Raw genomic sequence first — 20,972 nt, 5'->3', positions numbered from 1 at the left:
CAAATAGGCAGAACTTGAACAAAAAATCTGAGTAAAATTCAGCCATTCTGCTAAGAGAAAGGCATTAGTTTAACGCATCCTTCCTCACTTGCAAGGAAACAAAATTTAAAATGTACCTGATTTTTTTCAACAGATGACGACATCTTTTAAAATAAATATTTTTTGGATGGAATTCAACTTCACCATTCAATGAAAAGTGGCAAAATCATTTATAAAAACCAACTCGGTAAATTGATAAAATATAAAATATTTTTAATATATTAAATATATATATTGCATGTATACTGTAATACAAAATTAATATTTCCTTCTATTTGAAGTTTCTTGTATAATTTAAAGTGTAGATAATTAAAATCTGAAAAATCATTTGATGTTTGCATTTAATAATTATTTTTTTTAAATTCTGAAATTACTTTTTATATATTAGAGTTATATCTTAAAATAAAGCAATAATATTAGTACAGTCTGAATAATACAGGGTCTTTCAAAAGTTGTATAATCCTCCATATAAGCAAGTGTTATTGCATATTTCACTGTGATATCTATATGCCATTTACATTTGAAATCTAATATGGAATTCAGCAATTTATTGCCGTGTTGGAGACTGATGAACACAGTTTGTGATTTTAGTTAGTCAGAATAATCACTTGTACCACAAATTCAACAATGGAAAATGCTCAATGAATTCTTTGGGAAATGTTGTTGTTGTTATTTGGTTTTTAGGAACATTAGCAACTAAGCCCATATTGCTCCAGGGATATGCGGTGGTCATTTCCTGACCTTTCCGCATCCTCCGTATTTGGTGGTCACGGACTAGAACTCCGGTCTGATCAAGAAGTGCGTGCTACGCACTGCTGCTCCTGCCCACCTGGCTACGGAGGTGCCTTTTGGGAAATGTAGGATAAGGACAAATTTTTGGCTACCATGGTCTCCAGACTTAAAGAGAAAATGCAAAGGAAAGAGTATACTCTAACAATCAAAGAAATTTAGACAAACTGCAATGAAACACTACACGGTTACTGTAGGAAGGAATTACTCGTGCAACTTTGCATCATATTTTCACAAACAGTGCAAGCATGTCTCAACGTGTTTGCAGGAATGTAGTGGTCATTTTTCTATTCAGTCAGTAAGTTTTGTATACTTACAGTAAGTATTCGTTCAGTTTTTATTGAATACTTGCTGCAATATATTAAATAAAATAGGGCTGTATGACTTTGAAAGACCTTATATAACTGAACTTACATACAAGATTATTCAAAGTGAGTGAAATTCATATATATACTGTTAAGAAATGCTCAGATTAATTGATTTTAATACTTTAATCTTAATCAAAATGCCTGCTTAATGAATGGGTTACAGTAACTAATTACTAGAGAAACACTGTACTAAAATAATCAAAAGCTCATAATGGTAGGATAAAGGAGAGCATCACATAATAAACTACACATGAAGAAATAACAGATATTAATAACATTTAAGGAGATGAAAAAATCTGTTAAATATACTGAACCTCTGATTCTAGTGCCAACCACACAGCATTTACTCTTTATTATTACTTGGCCATCTAAACTATTATAGAGAAAATTAAATGTAACATGACCAAAGGCATTTGGTCTTTGGTTTATTAACCAAATTGAAACTTCATTTTTAAATCAATAATGAATGATGCTATATATTATTTCAGGTATTAGTAGCTAGAATTCAGTTAGCTGACAGCTTAACTAATAACTATTATGTATACTAGACACAAAATTAAGGACAGCTTGTATTATAAAGTCAGAAATTAACAATAAAAAAGGGGCAATATGGCCTAAGTAGCTCTTGCGCCAGAAAACACCACAACAACAACAACAATAAAAAAAAGAAAGAAAAATGTTTTCCAGGATATGTTCCTTCAAAGATAATGTCACAGCTGTTTCAGAAGATCTGAATTACACTTCTGAACAAATCATATTGGAGAACTTTCTAACAATTGTATCACCACATTTTATCCAACAAAAAGCGGAATTAGGCTTTGACAAATTAAATTGTTACAAGGTGCTTGAATTTATTACATGAATGATCAGAACCTGGAAGCAAACTGAAGTTATAATATAATAGTTGTATAACCATAATACTCCATGATATAATTGATAGCTAATTCATATTTGTGAAATAATTAGTCAAAAAATTAAAGTTTATGTTATGGAATTGCTACCGATCCCTTGATCATAACCACTTCACTCACTTTTTTTTTTTTTTTTTTTTTAAATTAATAAAAACTAACAGTAGCAAGCTAACGATACAAGTTTGCAAAAAAAAAAACAAACCCCAAGGATAAAAAAAAAAAAGGTAGAAAGAAAACATGAAACATTTCTGGCAGGTAGATTAATAAAAAATAAACCATCCAAGCAACATAGCTAAAGGAGGAATTCAATCAATGACTGAGAAATCCCAATATTTTTATACAACTTTTTTTACTGAATAGCTGAACCACAGTATTTGGTTCAGCTACTGTATTTGAAGAATGTAATCCACAAATAAGACTATTTATTTAATCTGGAAGTAGTACCACCCTGTTTTGTAAAACAAGTGATATGTGTAGCTTGATAGGCTCCAGATTTTAACTTTAATTTTTGAAAAAAAGTATTTGGATTTTAAAATTTTGCTTGTAGGGTACTAATGCACAACTTTTTACAAGTAAATTGCAATGCTTATAAATTTTATTTCTTCATTTTTTTTAATAATTAAAATGTTTTCAAGTGTTTTTTTCCCACTAAAACACTCATTAGTTTTAATGAAATAATTTATTAATTATACTTAAATTTTCAGAAAAAAAAATGTCATTAACATAAAATAGAAACATGAATCAATTAATTTCTGCCAAATTTGTTGTTGAAGAATTAATTGCGTGAAACCCCAATGTAACAAATTAAATAAAATTTATGAAAAATTTGTAAAAAAAAAAATCACCATGGATCAGCATGTGGTATTCTGGCTGATATTATATTTAGCACCAACTTATTCAACTCTGTTAGCTCCCTCCATAGAACTATAAAATGTGATGATGTATGGTTTTTTTACCCTCCTGTTGAAGCATCAGTATTATCATCATGAGCACCTACATGTCAGAATAACATTCTAGCCTTTGCTGGTAACGTGGGATACATTTGTGAAGACCTTTCTGAAATGCAATCAAAGAAATTTAATTAATTATGTACTGGAGTTGGCTAAGCTGCTGTTGATGACCAAAACTCTACTGGAAAACATGCTATTGTGATGAAAGCAGTGTTTCACTACATGAACAGTATCTGGCTGTATATAATAAGCAATGTAAAGGATACTGTGCAGACTCAAGCTCCCACTTAGCTTATACAAAGTGAACAACAACTTAAACAGACAAAAAAAAAAAAAAGCAGCACACATACAAGACTAAAAGGCACTAATAAGAAGGTACAAAAAGTACAACTATTAATCTAATCTATAACTAGTGAGTCACAAGAATTAAATATTTTCCTTCTAGGGCTTGTCAGGCAATGCAATACTACTACGGGGTTAAAAACAAGTCATTAGATCTTACCTAACAGCATTGTTTTTCTCTAGAGAAATATACAGGAAAAGAGAAAGGGAAATGCATTGTAGGAAATGCAAAATACATAACATCATTAACAGAGTAAAATTATATATAATATGGGAATGATCTATAAAAGGGTATATTAATTCTCTATATAACAGCTCATTATTCTCAGTAAAACGTTGAAGGAAAAACAGCCCCATCTGTTAAGAGTAAAAAACATTACTAAACAGTAAAAACTAAATTTACACTTTCTCTTACATTTTTAAAACTCTCCTTACTGTTTCTTTCCATCATTTGGATGTTTGCATTTAGGTAACTATTCACATCCAAAGTTTTTCATTCTAAAGAGAATTATTATAAAGCTTTGTTTACCTACATCTGCCTCTACCTTGCAATGCTTATAAATTTTTTTGGACAGTTACTCACAATAGTTTGTAAGTTGATCTTGCAGTGATCATCCATGAACATCCAAAAAGTATTCACTCTAATGGGACTAAAGTCACAACAATTAAGACTCAAAAACTATACAACAAAGAAATTTATTGGAAGTGGTGTTGAAAATTCATGATTATCGTTTTAATTTAAACACCACTGTATGTTTATATATATATGTGTGTGTGTGGGTGTGTATAAAATCACAAAATATTATATGTTACATAGATTTTAAAAAAAAAAGGCATTTAGGGCACAGCCCAAAGGCCTGATCAAATGATCGGCACATATATATATATATATATATATAAAAAAAAACAAAAAACAAAAAAAAAAAAACAAGAGAGATATAGAGAGAAGAAAAAAAAAAAAAAATGACATCGCACTGAGCACATTCATAATTTATGTCATACACATCAATACTTACATAATGCAACATCAATTTAGGATTTTTGCTATTAATGCAAATTTTGCTTTGATTTTATACTAAAGTGTTGCTTTCAAATGAAATTCAAAACAAACAACTGTTTCAAATTTCAACTGAATAAACAATTATTAATAGAACAAATATACCAGGGGCATATTTAGTAATGGTCAATGTCAATATTCTTTATTTAGAAAAATGTTAAGTTTGTTAAGAAGGTGAAAAAAACATGACAAAACAAGTTACTCAGAGAATCATTTCGTGAGTTAAGAGTTTTTAATGAAAAATCTTATCTATTAATGAATAGAGGGGGAAGAAATAAAAACTGACGGGGTAAGGAACATTTAAATTTTAAAACTAACTGTTAAATAGAAAGTTCCCTTATGTACTTATGTAGTATTACGGGACATAAAAAAAAATAAAGAATATTCACGTTTTATTAACTTATATATATTTAGGAGAAAAACATATATTATGATAAATACACTAATTATAAGCAATGTTAATTTTGGTAAGAAAAATTATACCAGAATTTCAGTTTATTTATGCCTAAAGCAGCTTTTAAGAAATTTAAAAATTTTATTCAGATGAACAATCATATCCATAATAAATATATATATATATATATATTTATTCTGATATAATTATATTAGTTTTTAAAAAAGAATATATGAAATAATATATATATTGAAACTGAAGGTATTTAAACCAAGAAAAATTTAAATTGTGTAATGACATAATTTAGGAGGAGCTCTTATACATAAAAGTAACTGTTTACTGCCTGAGAAATTTCTGAAATAATACAAACACTTTTGCTCTCACACACACACACACACACACACACACACACACACACACACACACACACACACACACACACACACACACACACACTACATCAAGTAATTTCAATCAACATTCATATTTGTTTTTTTTATCATTTTCTGAGGGCCGGTGACTTTTCATGTGAGCACTTCTGCTTTTTACCTTGCTAAAGACTCTGCGGAAGGAAAAAATATGAAATCATTACTTAGCAAATATGAATAAAAAAAATCACAGTCAATTAATAACAATATCAAAATCACACTAAAATGCTGCAATTTCTGTCACTGATAATGTTATACATTTCACTGTCTTCTCTAGTGGGGTAGTTCAAGGTTCAGTTTTTTTTTTTTTTTTTTTATATAAAATTTTTTTTTTTTATTTATAGAAGATATATGCATCAGATATGCATATATGCAACACTTTTCATGGCAGATGGTGGAAACTTGGCTTTTGGTGCCTTGCACACAACACCCTCCACACATTTGCAATAAAAACAGTAAAAGATGGCACCAATGTGTCAACTGCAGAACAGCAATGTATCATGAAATTTCTGTTAAAAGAGAAGGTGAACTGTCCAAACTTCTCTACAGGATAAGTGCACAATATGGGGATGAGATTTATCATGTGTAAGGTTTTATGATTGGTGCAATGAGTTTTCTAAAGGATGTGAAGAAGCCACTAACTACCTGCATGCTTACGTGTAGCGGACATCTACGAACATATGTCACTGAGAAGCTGATTTTGGAAAACAATTACAATGTCCAATATTATAATAAAAGTGTGCATTAGTGTTTGATTTATAGAGGCAACAAAATATTCATACTTAAATTTTCAAGAAAGTGTGAGTCACAAAGAGCTGATGTTTGGCTAGATGGCACAGTGTGTTGATATCTACACCAAACATTCACTGCACATCCCTCCAACTGGAGGGATGTGCAGTGAATGTGCAGTGAATAGTGACTTTGTATGAGACAATGGGGATGCTATTTCTTTAGAATCAGAGATGTTCAGTATGGAATGGCATCCCAAAGGATCCTAACCACACAAAAAAAATTCATGACTTTGCATCCAGATGGCAACCATGGTGTCCTCTGAGATTCAGAAGGGTTTATTTTTGTTGACTTCCTGCCACCTCATTCAACATCTATGCTCAGTATAACTAACTTGCTTCTCAATTATGTGTGTATGGCATTTTACAAGAAAAGGCCTGGGAAACTATTAAAGGGAACCATTCTGGTGCAGGACAATACATCAATCCCAGGGGCTCACATCTTGTGAGTATGGGCTTGGCACACCCAGGATCCTGAGCTGGATATCACCATTCTTCTCTTCTTGGTGATTCCCTTCTATTTCTGACTCTCCTCTCTCTCACTCACAGGATAACTCGGGATTTTTTTTTTTTTTTGGCTGGTGCAGCATAAGCCTCAGGCTTCCTTGCACCATATGGCTAATAATAATAATATCCACATAAGGCAAATTTGACAATGATGGCTCTGGCAACCTTGGGTCAGGAAATCACAAACTTCTCTCACTGCAGTTTGGATTTATCCCCACATTATTATCACTTGTTTTGGTCAATGAGTGAGAACATGGCAGGGTCAAAATTCAAGAAAGATAGTGAAATCAAGTATGGTGTCTTGAAATGGCCAAGCAGTCAGTCTGCTTCTTTCTATACTGATGATATAATGTCTTGACATGGTGATGAAAAAAATGTGTCAGTATAGAGGGACAATAACCCCTGGCACCACCATGCTGTGACGGGACTAATTGTATGTCTATCATTGCTGCAATTAAAGATTCTATTCTATTCATTGCTGCTGCAATACTTTGAACAAGACTAATAGCTTACATGATTTTGATATATATGTTTCTTATCAAAAAAAAAAAAAAAAAAATATATATATATATATAAGTCTGGGTCAATTTTTAACTACCTCTATAAGTTACAATACAACTTCAGCAGAAGCAAAATTAAAGAGTAATTCGTTGTTTTTGTTTGTTTGTTATTTGGTTTTTAGGAGCATTAGCAACTAAGGCCATATTGCTCTGGCGATATGCGGTGGTCATTCCCTGACCTTTCCGCATCCTCTGTATTTGGTGGTGACGGGCTCGAACCCTGGTTTAATCAAGAAGCGTGTGCTACGCACTGCTGCTTCTTCCCACCTGGCTACGGAGGCGCCAAGAGTGATTCATTGATTGGCAAACACCAAAATTGTTATGCAAACTGTCCTCAATCAAATATGCTTAACTGCCAGAAGAGCCATGTTTACAGGCTATAATCTAAAAATAAAGATGAATAATGCATGTGCACACACACGTAATTTTCTCCCAATATCTCTGAGAAGAATGTCAAAATAATAGTTAAGAAATTTCACTATCTACCAGGCACACTGGTAGTAAATGTCTGTCAAAACAACATAAATTTAAAAACTGAAATATCTATTAAAGTGATTTCAATGTGAATTTTAGTTTTCCTTCATTATTGGTTTGACTTTCCATGTCTACTGGAGGCGCCTCCGTAGCCAGGTGGGAAGGAGCAGCAGTGCGTAGCACATGCTTCTTGATTAGACCGGGGTTTGAGCCCGTCACCACCAAATACGGAAGATGCGGAAAGGTCAGGGAATGACGACCGCATATTCCCGGGGCAATATGGCCTTAGTTGCTAATGCTCCTAAAAAAAAACCAAATAACAATAACCACGTGTACTGTTAACTACTTTGTTACTGAACTAGATTGGCCATAAAATAATAAAAGAAAATGTTGTTTTAGGATTTGTTAAGCCTATGCTTGAATACAATTATCAAGTATTACAAAACAAGAATTTAAAATTAGAGGCATTTGATTACAAGATCTCCCAGCTGCCAATGCTCACTTGCTTTAGATATTATTTAAGTATGTGGCTGTTATCCAATTGTTCAAGGACATGGGTTTTTTGATTTTTGTTTAAGCTTCACTCCAACAGGAAGGTAATGTCCAAATGCAGGCATTAAAAACACGTTACAAAAACATATCTTAAGTTCACCTCTAAAGTGCATCAGATGGGTGTTTTATTTTTTTAAAATTAATTAAAAATACATTTTCATTATAAAAAAATAGTTATTTCACAAGTGCATTCAGAAAATATTGAAATAAAGGTGGTATCAAAAAAGTGTAAAATTTTGAATTATTTCTTTCAAATTTTAAGCTTGCAAAATGAGGTTAATGAAAACTAAATGGAGGAGCCTGTTGGAGGATCTTAAATAAGTTCGATATCCACAAGTTCAACCCCAGACAAGTATTGGGAGATGTTAACTGATTATCTAATTGAACAAGATTTAATCAAGGATATCGCTGAGAGAAAACTTGAAAAACTTTCTAAAACCCAGATTCAAATAAGACAAAAGATAATCAATCTAAATCTGAGGTTTAGCACCAGATTATTGGGGTTTAGTTCTGTAAATTTTATAATGAAAGGATTATAAAATTTTCACCTTTGAGCACATGTTCGCCACAGTATACAGATGTGTGTGTACTGTGGTGAACATATGCTCGAAGGTGCTCCTGAAATTTAGTAGTTTTAAATGGTTTTGTAAAGCTATTCAATGGTGATTTTTCGTCTACCAGGGACTAAACTCACACAGGATCTCTAGATCTGGACACGCTGCATCAGGCCATCAGATTCAGATAATTTTTATTGTTGTTTCCACCTCTGAGAAAGAAAGTCATTCCCACCAGCTCCTGCCGCGTACAAGGTCAGTGCAACCCTCCCCTGCTGCAGACAAGGTCAGCGCAACCCCCCCAATTGTCTCCTGCTCCCTGCTTAATACTAGCTGCCCCAGGGCATATTTTCGAAGTGACCTTCTTACAGTTTACTCAGTTTTATAAAAGACGGAAGGTATTTTAATCTTTCACCGACCTTGTTAAGCCCACCTTGACATTACATTTCAGTTTATTTGGCATGGGCGAAAATCTGGTGTGTACCGGATGTCACAAGCAAGCAGATTTTCTACATGTATGCTTTTCTTGTAAGCAGGTATGTTTCTGCAGACATTGTAGCCCATATTCGGATGTCAAAAAGCTTGCAAAGAAGATTAAACTTGCTTGGAAATGTGATGCCTGCAAAACGATCAATAATGACAGCGATAAAGTTGACAGTGCATCCCACCTTTTACAGAAAGCATTCGGAACAGACTGATCTCATTAGCTGTGATGAGCTGAGAATCCTTGTGAACCCAAGGATTCTCAGTGTGCAAAGTCTACAATCTGAGGCACCGGAGCCTCTCTATCAACCAAATCGCACCCTGAAATTTCTACACCACAGCAAATCATCCCGAAATTATTCATCTCGCCACAGGAGCGGATTAAGGTCAGTTGAGGCCCCGGGCACAGAAGAAAATATTGGGCCCCTTAAAAAAAAAGAGAGAGACAGAGAAAATAAAAATACATGTTTACCATTTTTTTAAATAAGTAAAAAATATTATGCACTATTAATGTTTTATTTCCAATAAAATTTGAATATAATATATGTATAATATAATTAATAATAGCATAATAATAATCACAAAGTTTTGAACTAATAGTTGAACACATCAGTTTAATTATTAGTTGAACTAATATGTTCAACTAATTTGTTGGGGTTTTGCGTGGGCCCTTCAGAAGTCGGGGCCCAGGGCGCGCGCCCGGTGCGCCCGCCGTTAAATCTGCCTCTGTCTCGCCACCACATCGAAGAAACAACCAAATCAGGACACCCAAAATTTCCTAAGAAGATGACACCTTGCAAAGGGAAGCAGAAATGCACAAAAAACCAAGTAACTGCACTAGAAAAGCTAAACTACAATATGAAGCCCACAGTTGGGACCGCTAACTCAACAAAAATATATGCAATTCTGCTGAAAATCTTTCACATGAAAAATCAATTTTTGTCTCCAGGCTTTCTCCACAGACAAATGTTGAACAGATGTGGTCTTATTTGAATGAAGACTTAGGTATAGACACAGAAGTTACCAGGTTCACCACCAAACAACCATACTGTGCATCATTCAAAATCACTACAGCAGAATCTAACTACAAACTACTCAGCCTTGCATCATCTTGGCCTGCAGGGGCACTTCTGAAACACTTCTACACTACAAAGCGTACTTCTACTAGGATGCGGTATCCTCAATGGATTGAAACCACAAATTATGAAAGGAAAACCTGACTCAGACACACCATCAAGCCAAAGTTCGGGGAGGAACATTCAGATTATACTGAACAGGACCTTCATAAAGGTCCAAACACTCACAGAAGCTTGTCAGTGACAAGATTACCCGCCACTAATGCCTGAGGGAGGACATATGAAGTTTGAGATGAGAACTACCTCCAGAACGAATCATAGACGATTGATAAAGGCCATACATCCAAACTTCTTTAATGTGTACAATTTTCTATCAAAATGTCAGAAAGCCTGAGAAATAAACTTCAGACAATGGAAATTCTTCTCTTGTCAAGGTTGTATGACATCATTTGTATCACAGAGACATGGCTGTCCCCCAATGAAGAAGACCTCACATTATCTCAACCCGCTTGCTTCTCAGGCATTTTTGCCTCCAGGGAACGGATGACTGGTGGTAGTGTAGGCATTCTCTCCAACACAAAAATTCTTACTGACTAGCTCAGCTACTCTAAAAACAGAACTGTTTGAAGCTGCAAGAGCCTCACTCAACATTCAAGGCCACAGACTTGACGTGTGCACAGCTACATCCCCCTCCCACAGTAAAGAACACTTTACAAGAGGTCTCTAACTGGATCATTAATCAATGCCACCCCAAAGCAACATTACTTGTGTGTGGAGACTTTAATATTAGCTCAGGCCAACAGTCTTCGCAAATCGTTATCTTCTAATCTGGCTGCAGTAGGTCTGACTCTCTAGAATTTTTCCCCTACCAGAGGCACTAACCTGTTAGACCTAATCTATGCAACAGATACCCCTCATTGTCAACAGCCAGCCTGAAACAGCCTTAATGTCAGACCATCTACCAGTAGCCCTCATTCTTCCAATCACACCCAGGACATCCTGGCAACATCAGGCATCAGTTAAGAAGACAGTGATTAGACCCTAAACCAATGTCATCCACAGCTCAGGCTGCACTTCCTTACTTGCTGGCTGCCGTCTACTGCTCGAACTGCAGCATCAAAAACAGTTTCAATCTCCTGTCAGAGCAAAGCATGGTGGACCCAAGAGCTCAGCCTTAAATTTCAGAATAAACAAGGGCTACATGCAAAATGGAAAGCAACTTCAGACCCACTAGACAGGATTGCATACTCAAGAGCCTGTGCCCAGTTCAACAGAAGCAGATCTAATGCCATGAAAGCCTACATCGACAAAACAATCAAAATCGGGAAGGCACCGTTTATGGCAAGGCATGATGAATTCCCTCAACAACTTAATCCGATCAAATGGCTAGACTACATCACAAGATTTAAGCCAAAGTCAGCATCAGACCTCAAGAGCATTCACAACAGTTGTCAGTGATATCCTTGCTTCCATCATCATCATCACAAAAAGAGAGCTTATCCAAGCCATCAATGATATCCCATCAACATCTTGTACCGGATATGATGGGGTCCCACAATTCATCCTTAAGAGCGTTAGTGTTTACATCATTGATGCACTCCTAGGAATCTTTAATGGTTCACAATGCAAAGTTTCCCAACAGCCTGGAACCACTGTATTGTCCGACCAATCCCAAAAACACAAGGAGTGACCTCAGTTCCAATAATGAAAGCCTCATGTCTCCTCAAAGTCATGGAGAAGTGCCTTCTTCCCATCCTAACCAATCAGGTTCTGCCACGTGAATCACCATTCATTCACTATGCACTGAAATGCAGGTCCACCATTACCAACCTGCTGCAAACCACTAACACCATTCTGGGGGCTCTACAAGATAGGGCTGAGATGGCAATTGTTTATCTGGATATCCAGTCTGCATTCGACAGCATAGACATCCAGCCCCTCCTGAAACTTTATGATGAGGGATATCAGATAAAAGGCAATATACTGGAATTCTTGAAGTCGCTACTTAAGACCAGGGTCCTTCACCTGACTGTGAATAAAAAAGCATTCAGAGGGAAAGTTTGTGTAGGTGTTCCCCAGGGCAGAGTTCTATCAGGGCTCCTCTTTATGGCTGCCATCCACCCATTCCTGTGCCAGCAAACAAAATTTATCAGTTATGCAGACGACTTGAAGTTCCTCTATTGGATATATGAGACCGCGTAGCACATGCTTCTTGATTAGACCGGGGTTTGAGCCCGTCACCACCAAATACGGAAGATGCGGAAAGGTCAGGGAATGACGACCGCATATTCCCGGGGCAATATGGCCTTAGTTGCTAATGCTCCTAAAAAAAAACCAAATAACAATAACCACGTGTACTGTTAACTACTTTGTTACTGAACTAGATTGGCCATAAAATAATAAAAGAAAATGTTGTTTTAGGATTTGTTAAGCCTATGCTTGAATACAATTATCAAGTATTACAAAACAAGAATTTAAAATTAGAGGCATTTGATTACAAGATCTCCCAGCTGCCAATGCTCACTTGCTTTAGATATTATTTAAGTATGTGGCTGTTATCCAATTGTTCAAGGACATGGGTTTTTTGATTTTTGTTTAAGCTTCACTCCAACAGGAAGGTAATGTCCAAATGCAGGCATTAAAAACACGTTACAAAAACATATCTTAAGTTCACCTCTAAAGTGCATCAGATGGGTGTTTTATTTTTTTAAAATTAATTAAAAATACATTTTCATTATAAAAAAATAGTTATTTCACAAGTGCATTCAGAAAATATTGAAATAAAGGTGGTATCAAAAAAGTGTAAAATTTTGAATTATTTCTTTCAAATTTTAAGCTTGCAAAATGAGGTTAATGAAAACTAAATGGAGGAGCCTGTTGGAGGATCTTAAATAAGTTCGATATCCACAAGCATAAACTGCCACCACTCAACACATACTTCAGATATCACCCAATTTCTAAATTATAGAAAAGTTTCCAAAAGGATATTCACCCTCCGCTTGCTCGTATCAATTAAAATGATAGCGGGTGAAGTCAATATGCCATGTTTTTGGCAGATGTGCAATTGGAGGACCCCGAAACTTTTAAGAGCCCTCCCCTCTCTGCAGTCTGTGGCGTGGAGGCTCAGGACAGGCAATAGATTCCTGTCCATGGAGATGCTCCACAACATCCAGGAGATGGATATGGACTACATAAAGTACATAGAGGACAAATCCTACAGAAGATGCATCTTCAGGGAACAGCTTTCGTCTTCAGCCAAGTGACTGCCATCGTCTTTTCATGTTCTTTCATTTTCCATGTTAATATTAATTTTATATGTAAAATATGTAATTATACGTTGTATGTTTTAATATATGTTTTATGTAATTTTTCCTGTGTTAGTTATTTTAGGTTAAACCCCAAGCATTGTCGCTGTTATGAGTATTATTGCATCAGGCAATCATGTAACCATTCACTGCCTGCAATAAAGATATTAATAAATTATTAAAAATACTATATATGACAACCCACTAATACTAATGTTAAGGTTTTTTGCTTATGCAACATGGTAACTGGACTGACAGTGGAGAAACATATGCCTGATTGTGTACGTGTATTTGGTGTATTTGGTATATTATTTCTCACCCCAATTGTGGCGGGTTAGAAAAGTATACTTCTAAATCCAATTTTATGAAAAATGTTTATAATGATTTATTTTAAATATTCTGAATGGCAAAACATAATGTTGAAAGCACAAACATTGAAACATACAGTGGAAATGAAGGAGTCGAAGGGCATTATGATGAATGCAATGATGTTATATGATAAATGAACACATTAGAGTGCATTATATAATAACTTATATTACTTTAATAAATTTATTATAATTATACCTTAAGCAACTATATGTTTTGGAAGTTTTTTCACCAATCTTTCATGGTGAAAAACCAAAAATAATATATATACAGTGGGCCCTTGCTTTACGATATTAATCCGTTCAAGAAATACCATTGTATCATGAAATTATCATAATGTGAACCAATAACACATTGTTTTTTTGGTAATTCATTTAAAGACTTTGGAAGCTGAAATTTTTACTATATAACTAAGCTATTTATCTCTCTAAGAGGTGATTTTTATAATGTAAATTGTATGTACTGATTAAAAAAATTGATTAAAACTAATATACTGATTAAAGCACAATATAAAAAATCACTTTGCAGCCAACATGTTTACAAACACTGCTATTGGCAAGTGAAATAGGTAGGCGCGGTTAACATGATCACTGGTTAGTGGAATCAGCTGCTTTAATTAAAAAAAAAAAAACAAATTCAAATCATTAAAATGTACTACACTTAGATTATTATCATATGTTCAGTTATAAGAATCAATTTCGAATGCCTTTGTGATATTTTTCTAAAACTCATTTCTGGAGGTCACTATCATAAAACAATAAAAACAATTTGCAGTTTCCGGTTTATTGGGCTTTTCTGTTAGTGCAATCTATTATAAATGGGTAGTAGTTGTTATTTGGTTTTTAGGAGCATTAGCAACTAAGGCCATATTGCTCCGGGGATATGCGGTGGTCATTCCCTGACCTTTCCGCATCCTCCGTATTTGGTGGTGATGGGCTCGAACTCCGGTCTAATCAAGAAGCGTGTGCTAAGCACTGTTGCTCCTTCCCACCTGGCTATGGAGGCGCCATAAATGGGTAGTAAGCTTGATCTTATTGCCTTTGTGATAATACTGATAGCTGGAATTCTGTGGGTTTTTATGTTATTATGGTGAAATGTGATTCCCCTCCACTTCAATCGTATAAAAACATAAATAAATTTTGAGAATTTTCTCTTCATTCCTATTTTTTTAAGTTTCATCAACATCAACTTTTTACTCCATATCTCACTTGCGTGTATTGTGTTAGTTGCAAATGATGCATACCGTGTTCTTTGTTATTGATTGCTTATCTTTTTTCTGTTTTAAATTTTACAACTGCCCCCATCCCTCTCAAAATAATATCAGTGAACACAAATATCAACTAGTCAGTATGTACATATTACAGTATTTATTAATTAAGCTATATACTTAAGCATAAATTTATTTTTATTTTGCTAACCTGGGGAAAATATTCTTACAATTTTCACGTATCATTTAATTTTGTTAATTGGTAATGTAATCAACTGTAAATTTGTGATCTTTTATAGCCCGTGGATAATATTCCTCGTATTAGAATATCTAATATTCACTTATTAGCTTATTATCCATTTAATAGAATTAAAATTCAATTTGCAAACATGATCACAATGACTGGCATTTACCACATATCATTTAGTGAATGGTATTTTATTATGGAGAGTCCATCATAAAGTGTTTCGATCATAAAGCAGGGGCCCACTGTGAAAAGGGTGTTCCTTATTTATATAAGAGAAATTTTTTGAAGAATTAAAAAAAAATTTTTTTTTCCAATTTTGTTGTTGTTATTTGGTTTTTAGGAGCATTAGCAACTAAGGCCATATTGCTCCGGGATATGCGGTGGTCATTCCCTGACCTTTCCACATCCTCCGTATTTGGTGGTGATGGGCTCGAACCCCGGTCTAATCAAGAAGCGTGTGCTACGCACTGCTGCTCCTTCCCACCTGGCTACGGAGGTGCCTTCCAATTTTGTACCTTTCTATCAGTTATGAAAAACTGCAGAATTTCAAATGGATTTGATATCAGGAATGCACCGATATCATGTGCTGCACTGACGATGAAACCTAGTTACTTGCAGCACTGATTTCGAAACCTTGAAACGTAGTTCTGAGGTCAATGTGACACGTGTTATCATTGTACAAACAAATTTAATTGTTTAAACAAGTTTCAATGTGGTTAGATCAGTGTATGGACCCTATGACAACAGAGGCTATCGTGTGTGAAAAGTTATTTTTTAAAAAAAGTTTTCCAATATTTTTTAAAAATTTGGAACTAAAGGTAAAAAATGTCTAGTTTGAATACATATTTCTCGTCGGGTCAAAGAAAAACCAAATCTCAGGCAGTAAGTTGTCCTCTAAAAAGATGCACTGAGTGTGCTATTTTTCAATATGAGAACTGTGGATTTGAGTTTGTATGACAGTGCAAGTCTCGTGATTGATGAAGTGCTAGTTTTTTGGAAGAAAGCCTGGTTCCCAACTCAAAACCATTTAAATTGTATTACAAAACTAAAAAAGTTATATGGCAATCTATGGAACCTGGAAAAGTTGAAAGGCAGAAGCACTGCACTGCATCAGTAAAAAGAAAATGAGTTCAAGGAAAGTTTATATGATCTCTTTGATATGGCAACCTCAGATGTGTTTAGCATAATTAAAGTTTCTGAGGACAGAGAATTTCTGCTTTTGTAAAGGCAGAACGGTCAGTCGGGCTGTATGCTAGGAGTGGATTTAAAATTACGGAAACTAAGAAGCTTAGAGAAAAATGGCTGGCTGCAGATGCAAGGAGAAAAATCCTCCCCAGAATGTCATTTGTGATGAACAAAAATTATCCATCTACAGCGATATTGACAGCTCTGAAGAAATGAATGATGACAAAATACTAAAAAAAGTCATACGGTGATTTATGGAACTTGGAAAAGTTGAAAGGCAGAAGTATTGAATCCAATCAGTATAAAGAAAACGAGTTCAAAGAATGTTTAAATGATCTGTTTGATATCGTGGTAACTCGCCTGGTGAGATCGCCAAAAGGGTGTCCATATGAGGAAAGACTTCGAATATTGTGGCACAGCTTGGAAACTAGGCACCTTAGAGACTTGATTGAGGTGTTTAAGGCTCTGAGAGTGAAAAGTAAAATGAATGAGGACAAAATTTTCACAGTTATAAATTATTCTAGAACTAGAGGCCATAAATTCAAGTTATGAGGGGGGAAAGATTTTTAGACTGGTCTGCAGGAAGTTTTATTTTAGCCAGTGAATTATAAATACAGTGGATTCCAGTTATTTGGGCCATAGGTTAATCGGGGCAGCCATTTATTTGGGACAAATCTTAAAAACCAGAACCCAATCGAGAAAATTGCCAGGGTTTACTTCACTTAATTGGGACAAAATGCCATTTAATCGGAGTAGGAGACCGCAGCACTGGAGATTACCCTATGATTGTCTCCGACCGTACCACGTAGTTCGGTCAGATTTTTGGAGGTCACAACCATAAAACAATTAGCAGTCAACTGTTTATTGGGCTTTTCTGTTAGTGCAATCTATAATAAATGGATAATAAACTCGATCTTACTGAATTTGCGATAATACTGACAGCTGGAATTCTGTGGGTTATTATGGTAAAATGTGTTTACACTTCCATGGAATCTTCAGTCATATAAAAAAAATAATTTTCAGAATCTTCTCTTCATTCCTATTTTTAAAACTTTGTAACTAGTTACTCCGTTCCCACTTGCGCGTATTGTGTTACTTGCAATTTGTATGCGCCGTGTTTTTTGTTATCGATTGCTTATCTTTTTACTGTTTTAAATTTTAACCCCCACCCACAAATGTCAACTAGTTTAGTTAGTATGTACATATTACAGTACGTATTAATTATTCCGATTATCAAGTATATTCTTCCAAATTTCACGTATCATTTAATTTTTTAATTGGTAAGGTAATAAAGGGTAAATTTGTTCTTAATATATCTTTACTTTTATAGCCTGTGGATAACATTCCTCATATTTTCGCTAATTAGAATCGCTGTTTAATTGAATTAAAATTCAATTCACAAACATGATCACAATGACCGGTGCTTACTGCACATCGTATAGTGAACGGTACTTTACTATGGTGAGTTCGTCGTAACGTGATTTGATTGTACAGTGAACTAATTGTAAAGGGGGGGTACATTGTATTTTTAACTATTTACGTGAAACTTCGGATAATTGGGGCAGCCGCTTAATTGGGCCAAAATGCACTAGTCCCAATGTGTCCCAAATAACCAGAATCGACTGTAACTGGAATAAGTTACCCACATGGGTGGTTGAGGCTGACAGTTTTAGGAAATTCAAAGGTCAGCTGGATAGTTACCTATGGGAGGAGGAAAGGATGCATAGGTAGTCTATTTCCTTTTCTTTTATTATTTATTCATTTTATTTAATTTGTTATAAATATTGTTATAAATATGAAGTGGATTATCTTATTTTAATAAACACTGAGAGTTTGCATGCAGGGAGGGTAGTCCAGTTGGTCCTACTTGACCAAAGATAACTGGATTAGCACTTCATGTGAATTCTAACTGGGCCTGTGGATGGGTCATGCAGAAGAAATGGCTACCCTGCCATTGTTCTTATTGATGGGTTTATTGTAACCATTTTTATGGAATGCTTCTATAAAGTTGCATTGTTTCCAGTGATGAGTTACGTTTAATATCTTGGTTTATTGTCTTGAATTCATGGTTCTCATTGATCGAGTAGTGAAAAATATTACTTTGAACCATATTCCCTCTGGTGGTGTGGTGCATGTGCTTGTCTATCCTTTACTGTAGCTTCCAGAGGGTTAGCCCCTATATAAAATGGCCCCAATAAAAAATATATTTCTCTTCTGTCCATATTTGGATGGAAGGGAAATATAAACAGCAAGACTATTTATAATCTCAGGTTTTACAAGGGGAATGGGGTTGACAGGAGTTAATTTAGTAGTATACAGTGTCAGTAGGTTTTCTGTGCACCGATGCATTTAGTCTATTGCTGGAGATGTCAATGTTAATATCAAGGAAGATTTTGATATTTTATTATTGTTGGTTTTGACGGAAAATTTTATGGCCTCATTTATATTTTTTATGTTACTTATGTGTCCACAGAAGGTGGAAAGCCCTTTTCACTTTGGCTCCATATTACAAAAATATCACATATGAACCAAACCATAATTTAGGGGTGGGGAGAATGATGCTACAGCTTTCTGTTCAAAATCTGGCATAAACATGTATTCTAGAAGAGGGGACAGAATTGGAGTTCTCCATGCCAAGGTCTTTCTTTAGTTTGCAAAACTGGTCACCAAATTTCAAGTAGGTGTGGCCACTTGTGAGCTCCAAGGCTTCAATGAGATTAAACTGCTTAGAAGTTGGAGATTATTAGTTGAAATGGTGGTATTAATTTTATTGAGGAAGAAATTAGTAAAACCTATTAAATTCATTGAGGTTAATGTTGCATCAAATGTCAAACCTCGGCGACACACGTCCTCTTCTTGGAAGGCAAAGTTGACACATTTTATTAATAGTCTCTCGTGCAAGGTTCCCTCAAAGCTGCACTTTTGCATGGCCATGTAGTGGTTTTGGAAGTGCTGATGGACTAAATTTCTTGTGGAATTCGGCGCACGTGGCCACACCCGGGTCGTAGCCTGTTATGGACTCCTTCTTGTGAAGGTTTTACATATTTCTGTTACTGGAATACAATTTATGCATTATATCTGTTAGGAACCATATACGCAAAAAAACTTGGAAGAAGTCATATAAGGATCATTTTCAAATTGTTCTGAAAATGCTAGAACTGTCAAGAAGGGTTTTCATAAAGTAAATTTTTTTATTTTTGTAAAATCTATTTAGCATTAGCATTAGTAGAGGCGTATGATGAAAGAAAGCAAGCTTATGCAGCATCAGCCAAAAAAAAAAAAAACAAAACCACTTCCACTTCACCCCTCTGTTCGTTCGAAATAGCTGTCCAGCTGAGCCTTAAATTTATTTAGACTATCATATTCCACGACAAGGGATGGAAGTCTATTCCACCAACCAACTACCAGCTGGCTAAAGGCAAATTTCTGCACGTCTATCCTATATCTGTCTTTCCGCAATTTCAATTTATGCCCTCTCAGGTGATTATTCTGAGCAAGAGGAAGAATCTCATTAGCATTGAGCATGCTCAAACCATTCAAGGCTTTATCACCTCTATCAGATAACCTCGCTGGTGCCTAGTCTCCAGACACTGTAATTTGCAAAACTTAAGCCTTTCTTCGTAGAGTACCCCTTTGTTCCATTCACTAATCTTGTTGCTCTTCTCTGTACTCGTTCCAGCAGCTCTACATCCTTCTTGAAATGGGGCCTCCAGACCTGTAAACAGTACTTAAGGTGTGGCCTGTGACCATTGCCTTATACAAGGGAATAATCACCTCCTTATCCCCGCTAGAAAAATTCCTGTATATCATTGACCAGACACCATGAGCTACTCTTGCAGCCCATCTGCACTGCTCAGAGAACTTCATATCTGCCTGCACAATTACCCCCAGGTCCTTTTCATTCTCTACCATTGTCAGTGTAGTACCACAGAATTGATACGTTGCTCTGGGGTTGCTGTTTCCCATATGTAGTACTTTACATTTGTCAATGTTAAACTTCATTTGCCACCTCTCAGCCAATCTGCTCAACCTTTCCAGATCCTGTTGCAGCAGCATAGTGTCAGTAGTGTCCTTGACAACCCTGCCAACCTTTGTATCGTCTGCAAACTTGGACATTAAGCTCGAAATACCATCATCAATATCATTTATAAATACAGAAAACAATAATGGACCCAACACTGAACCCTGAGGGACTCCACTAATAACATTAGTCCACGATGAGCAGTGTCCACTGATTACCACTCTCTGTCTTCTCCCCCTCAACCACCCCTTTATCCATAGCAGCAATTTGCCTCCAATGCCACACTGCTCCAATTTGTGCAGCAGTCTTCCATGTGCAACAGTATCAAAAGCTTTTCTAAGATCCAAGTATATAATATCAAAGTTA

At 35.3% G+C, this 20,972-nt stretch overlaps 1 protein-coding gene across 1 annotated transcript in view; it reads right to left on the bottom strand.

Annotated features, from left to right (window-relative positions):
* Positions 1-5,324: 5,324 nt before the first annotated feature.
* LOC150084620 (uncharacterized) overlaps positions 5,325-20,972 on the bottom strand; it is a 582,065-nt gene continuing 566,417 nt past the window's right edge. Inside the window, exon 19 of the mRNA XM_090376306.1 lies at positions 5,325-5,412. Within this exon, the coding sequence (XP_090232432.1) occupies positions 5,325-5,412 (88 nt within the window). The remainder of the gene's footprint in view (positions 5,413-20,972) is intronic.

This window comes from Mastigoproctus giganteus, chromosome 6, assembly GCF_048544385.1.
Source record: "Mastigoproctus giganteus isolate SK-2022 chromosome 6, ASM4854438v1, whole genome shotgun sequence".
Classification (NCBI taxonomy): Eukaryota; Metazoa; Arthropoda; class Arachnida; order Uropygi; family Thelyphonidae; genus Mastigoproctus; species Mastigoproctus giganteus.
The sequence above is the reverse complement of the archived record's forward strand: the minus strand, read 5'-3'. Positions and strand labels throughout refer to the sequence as shown.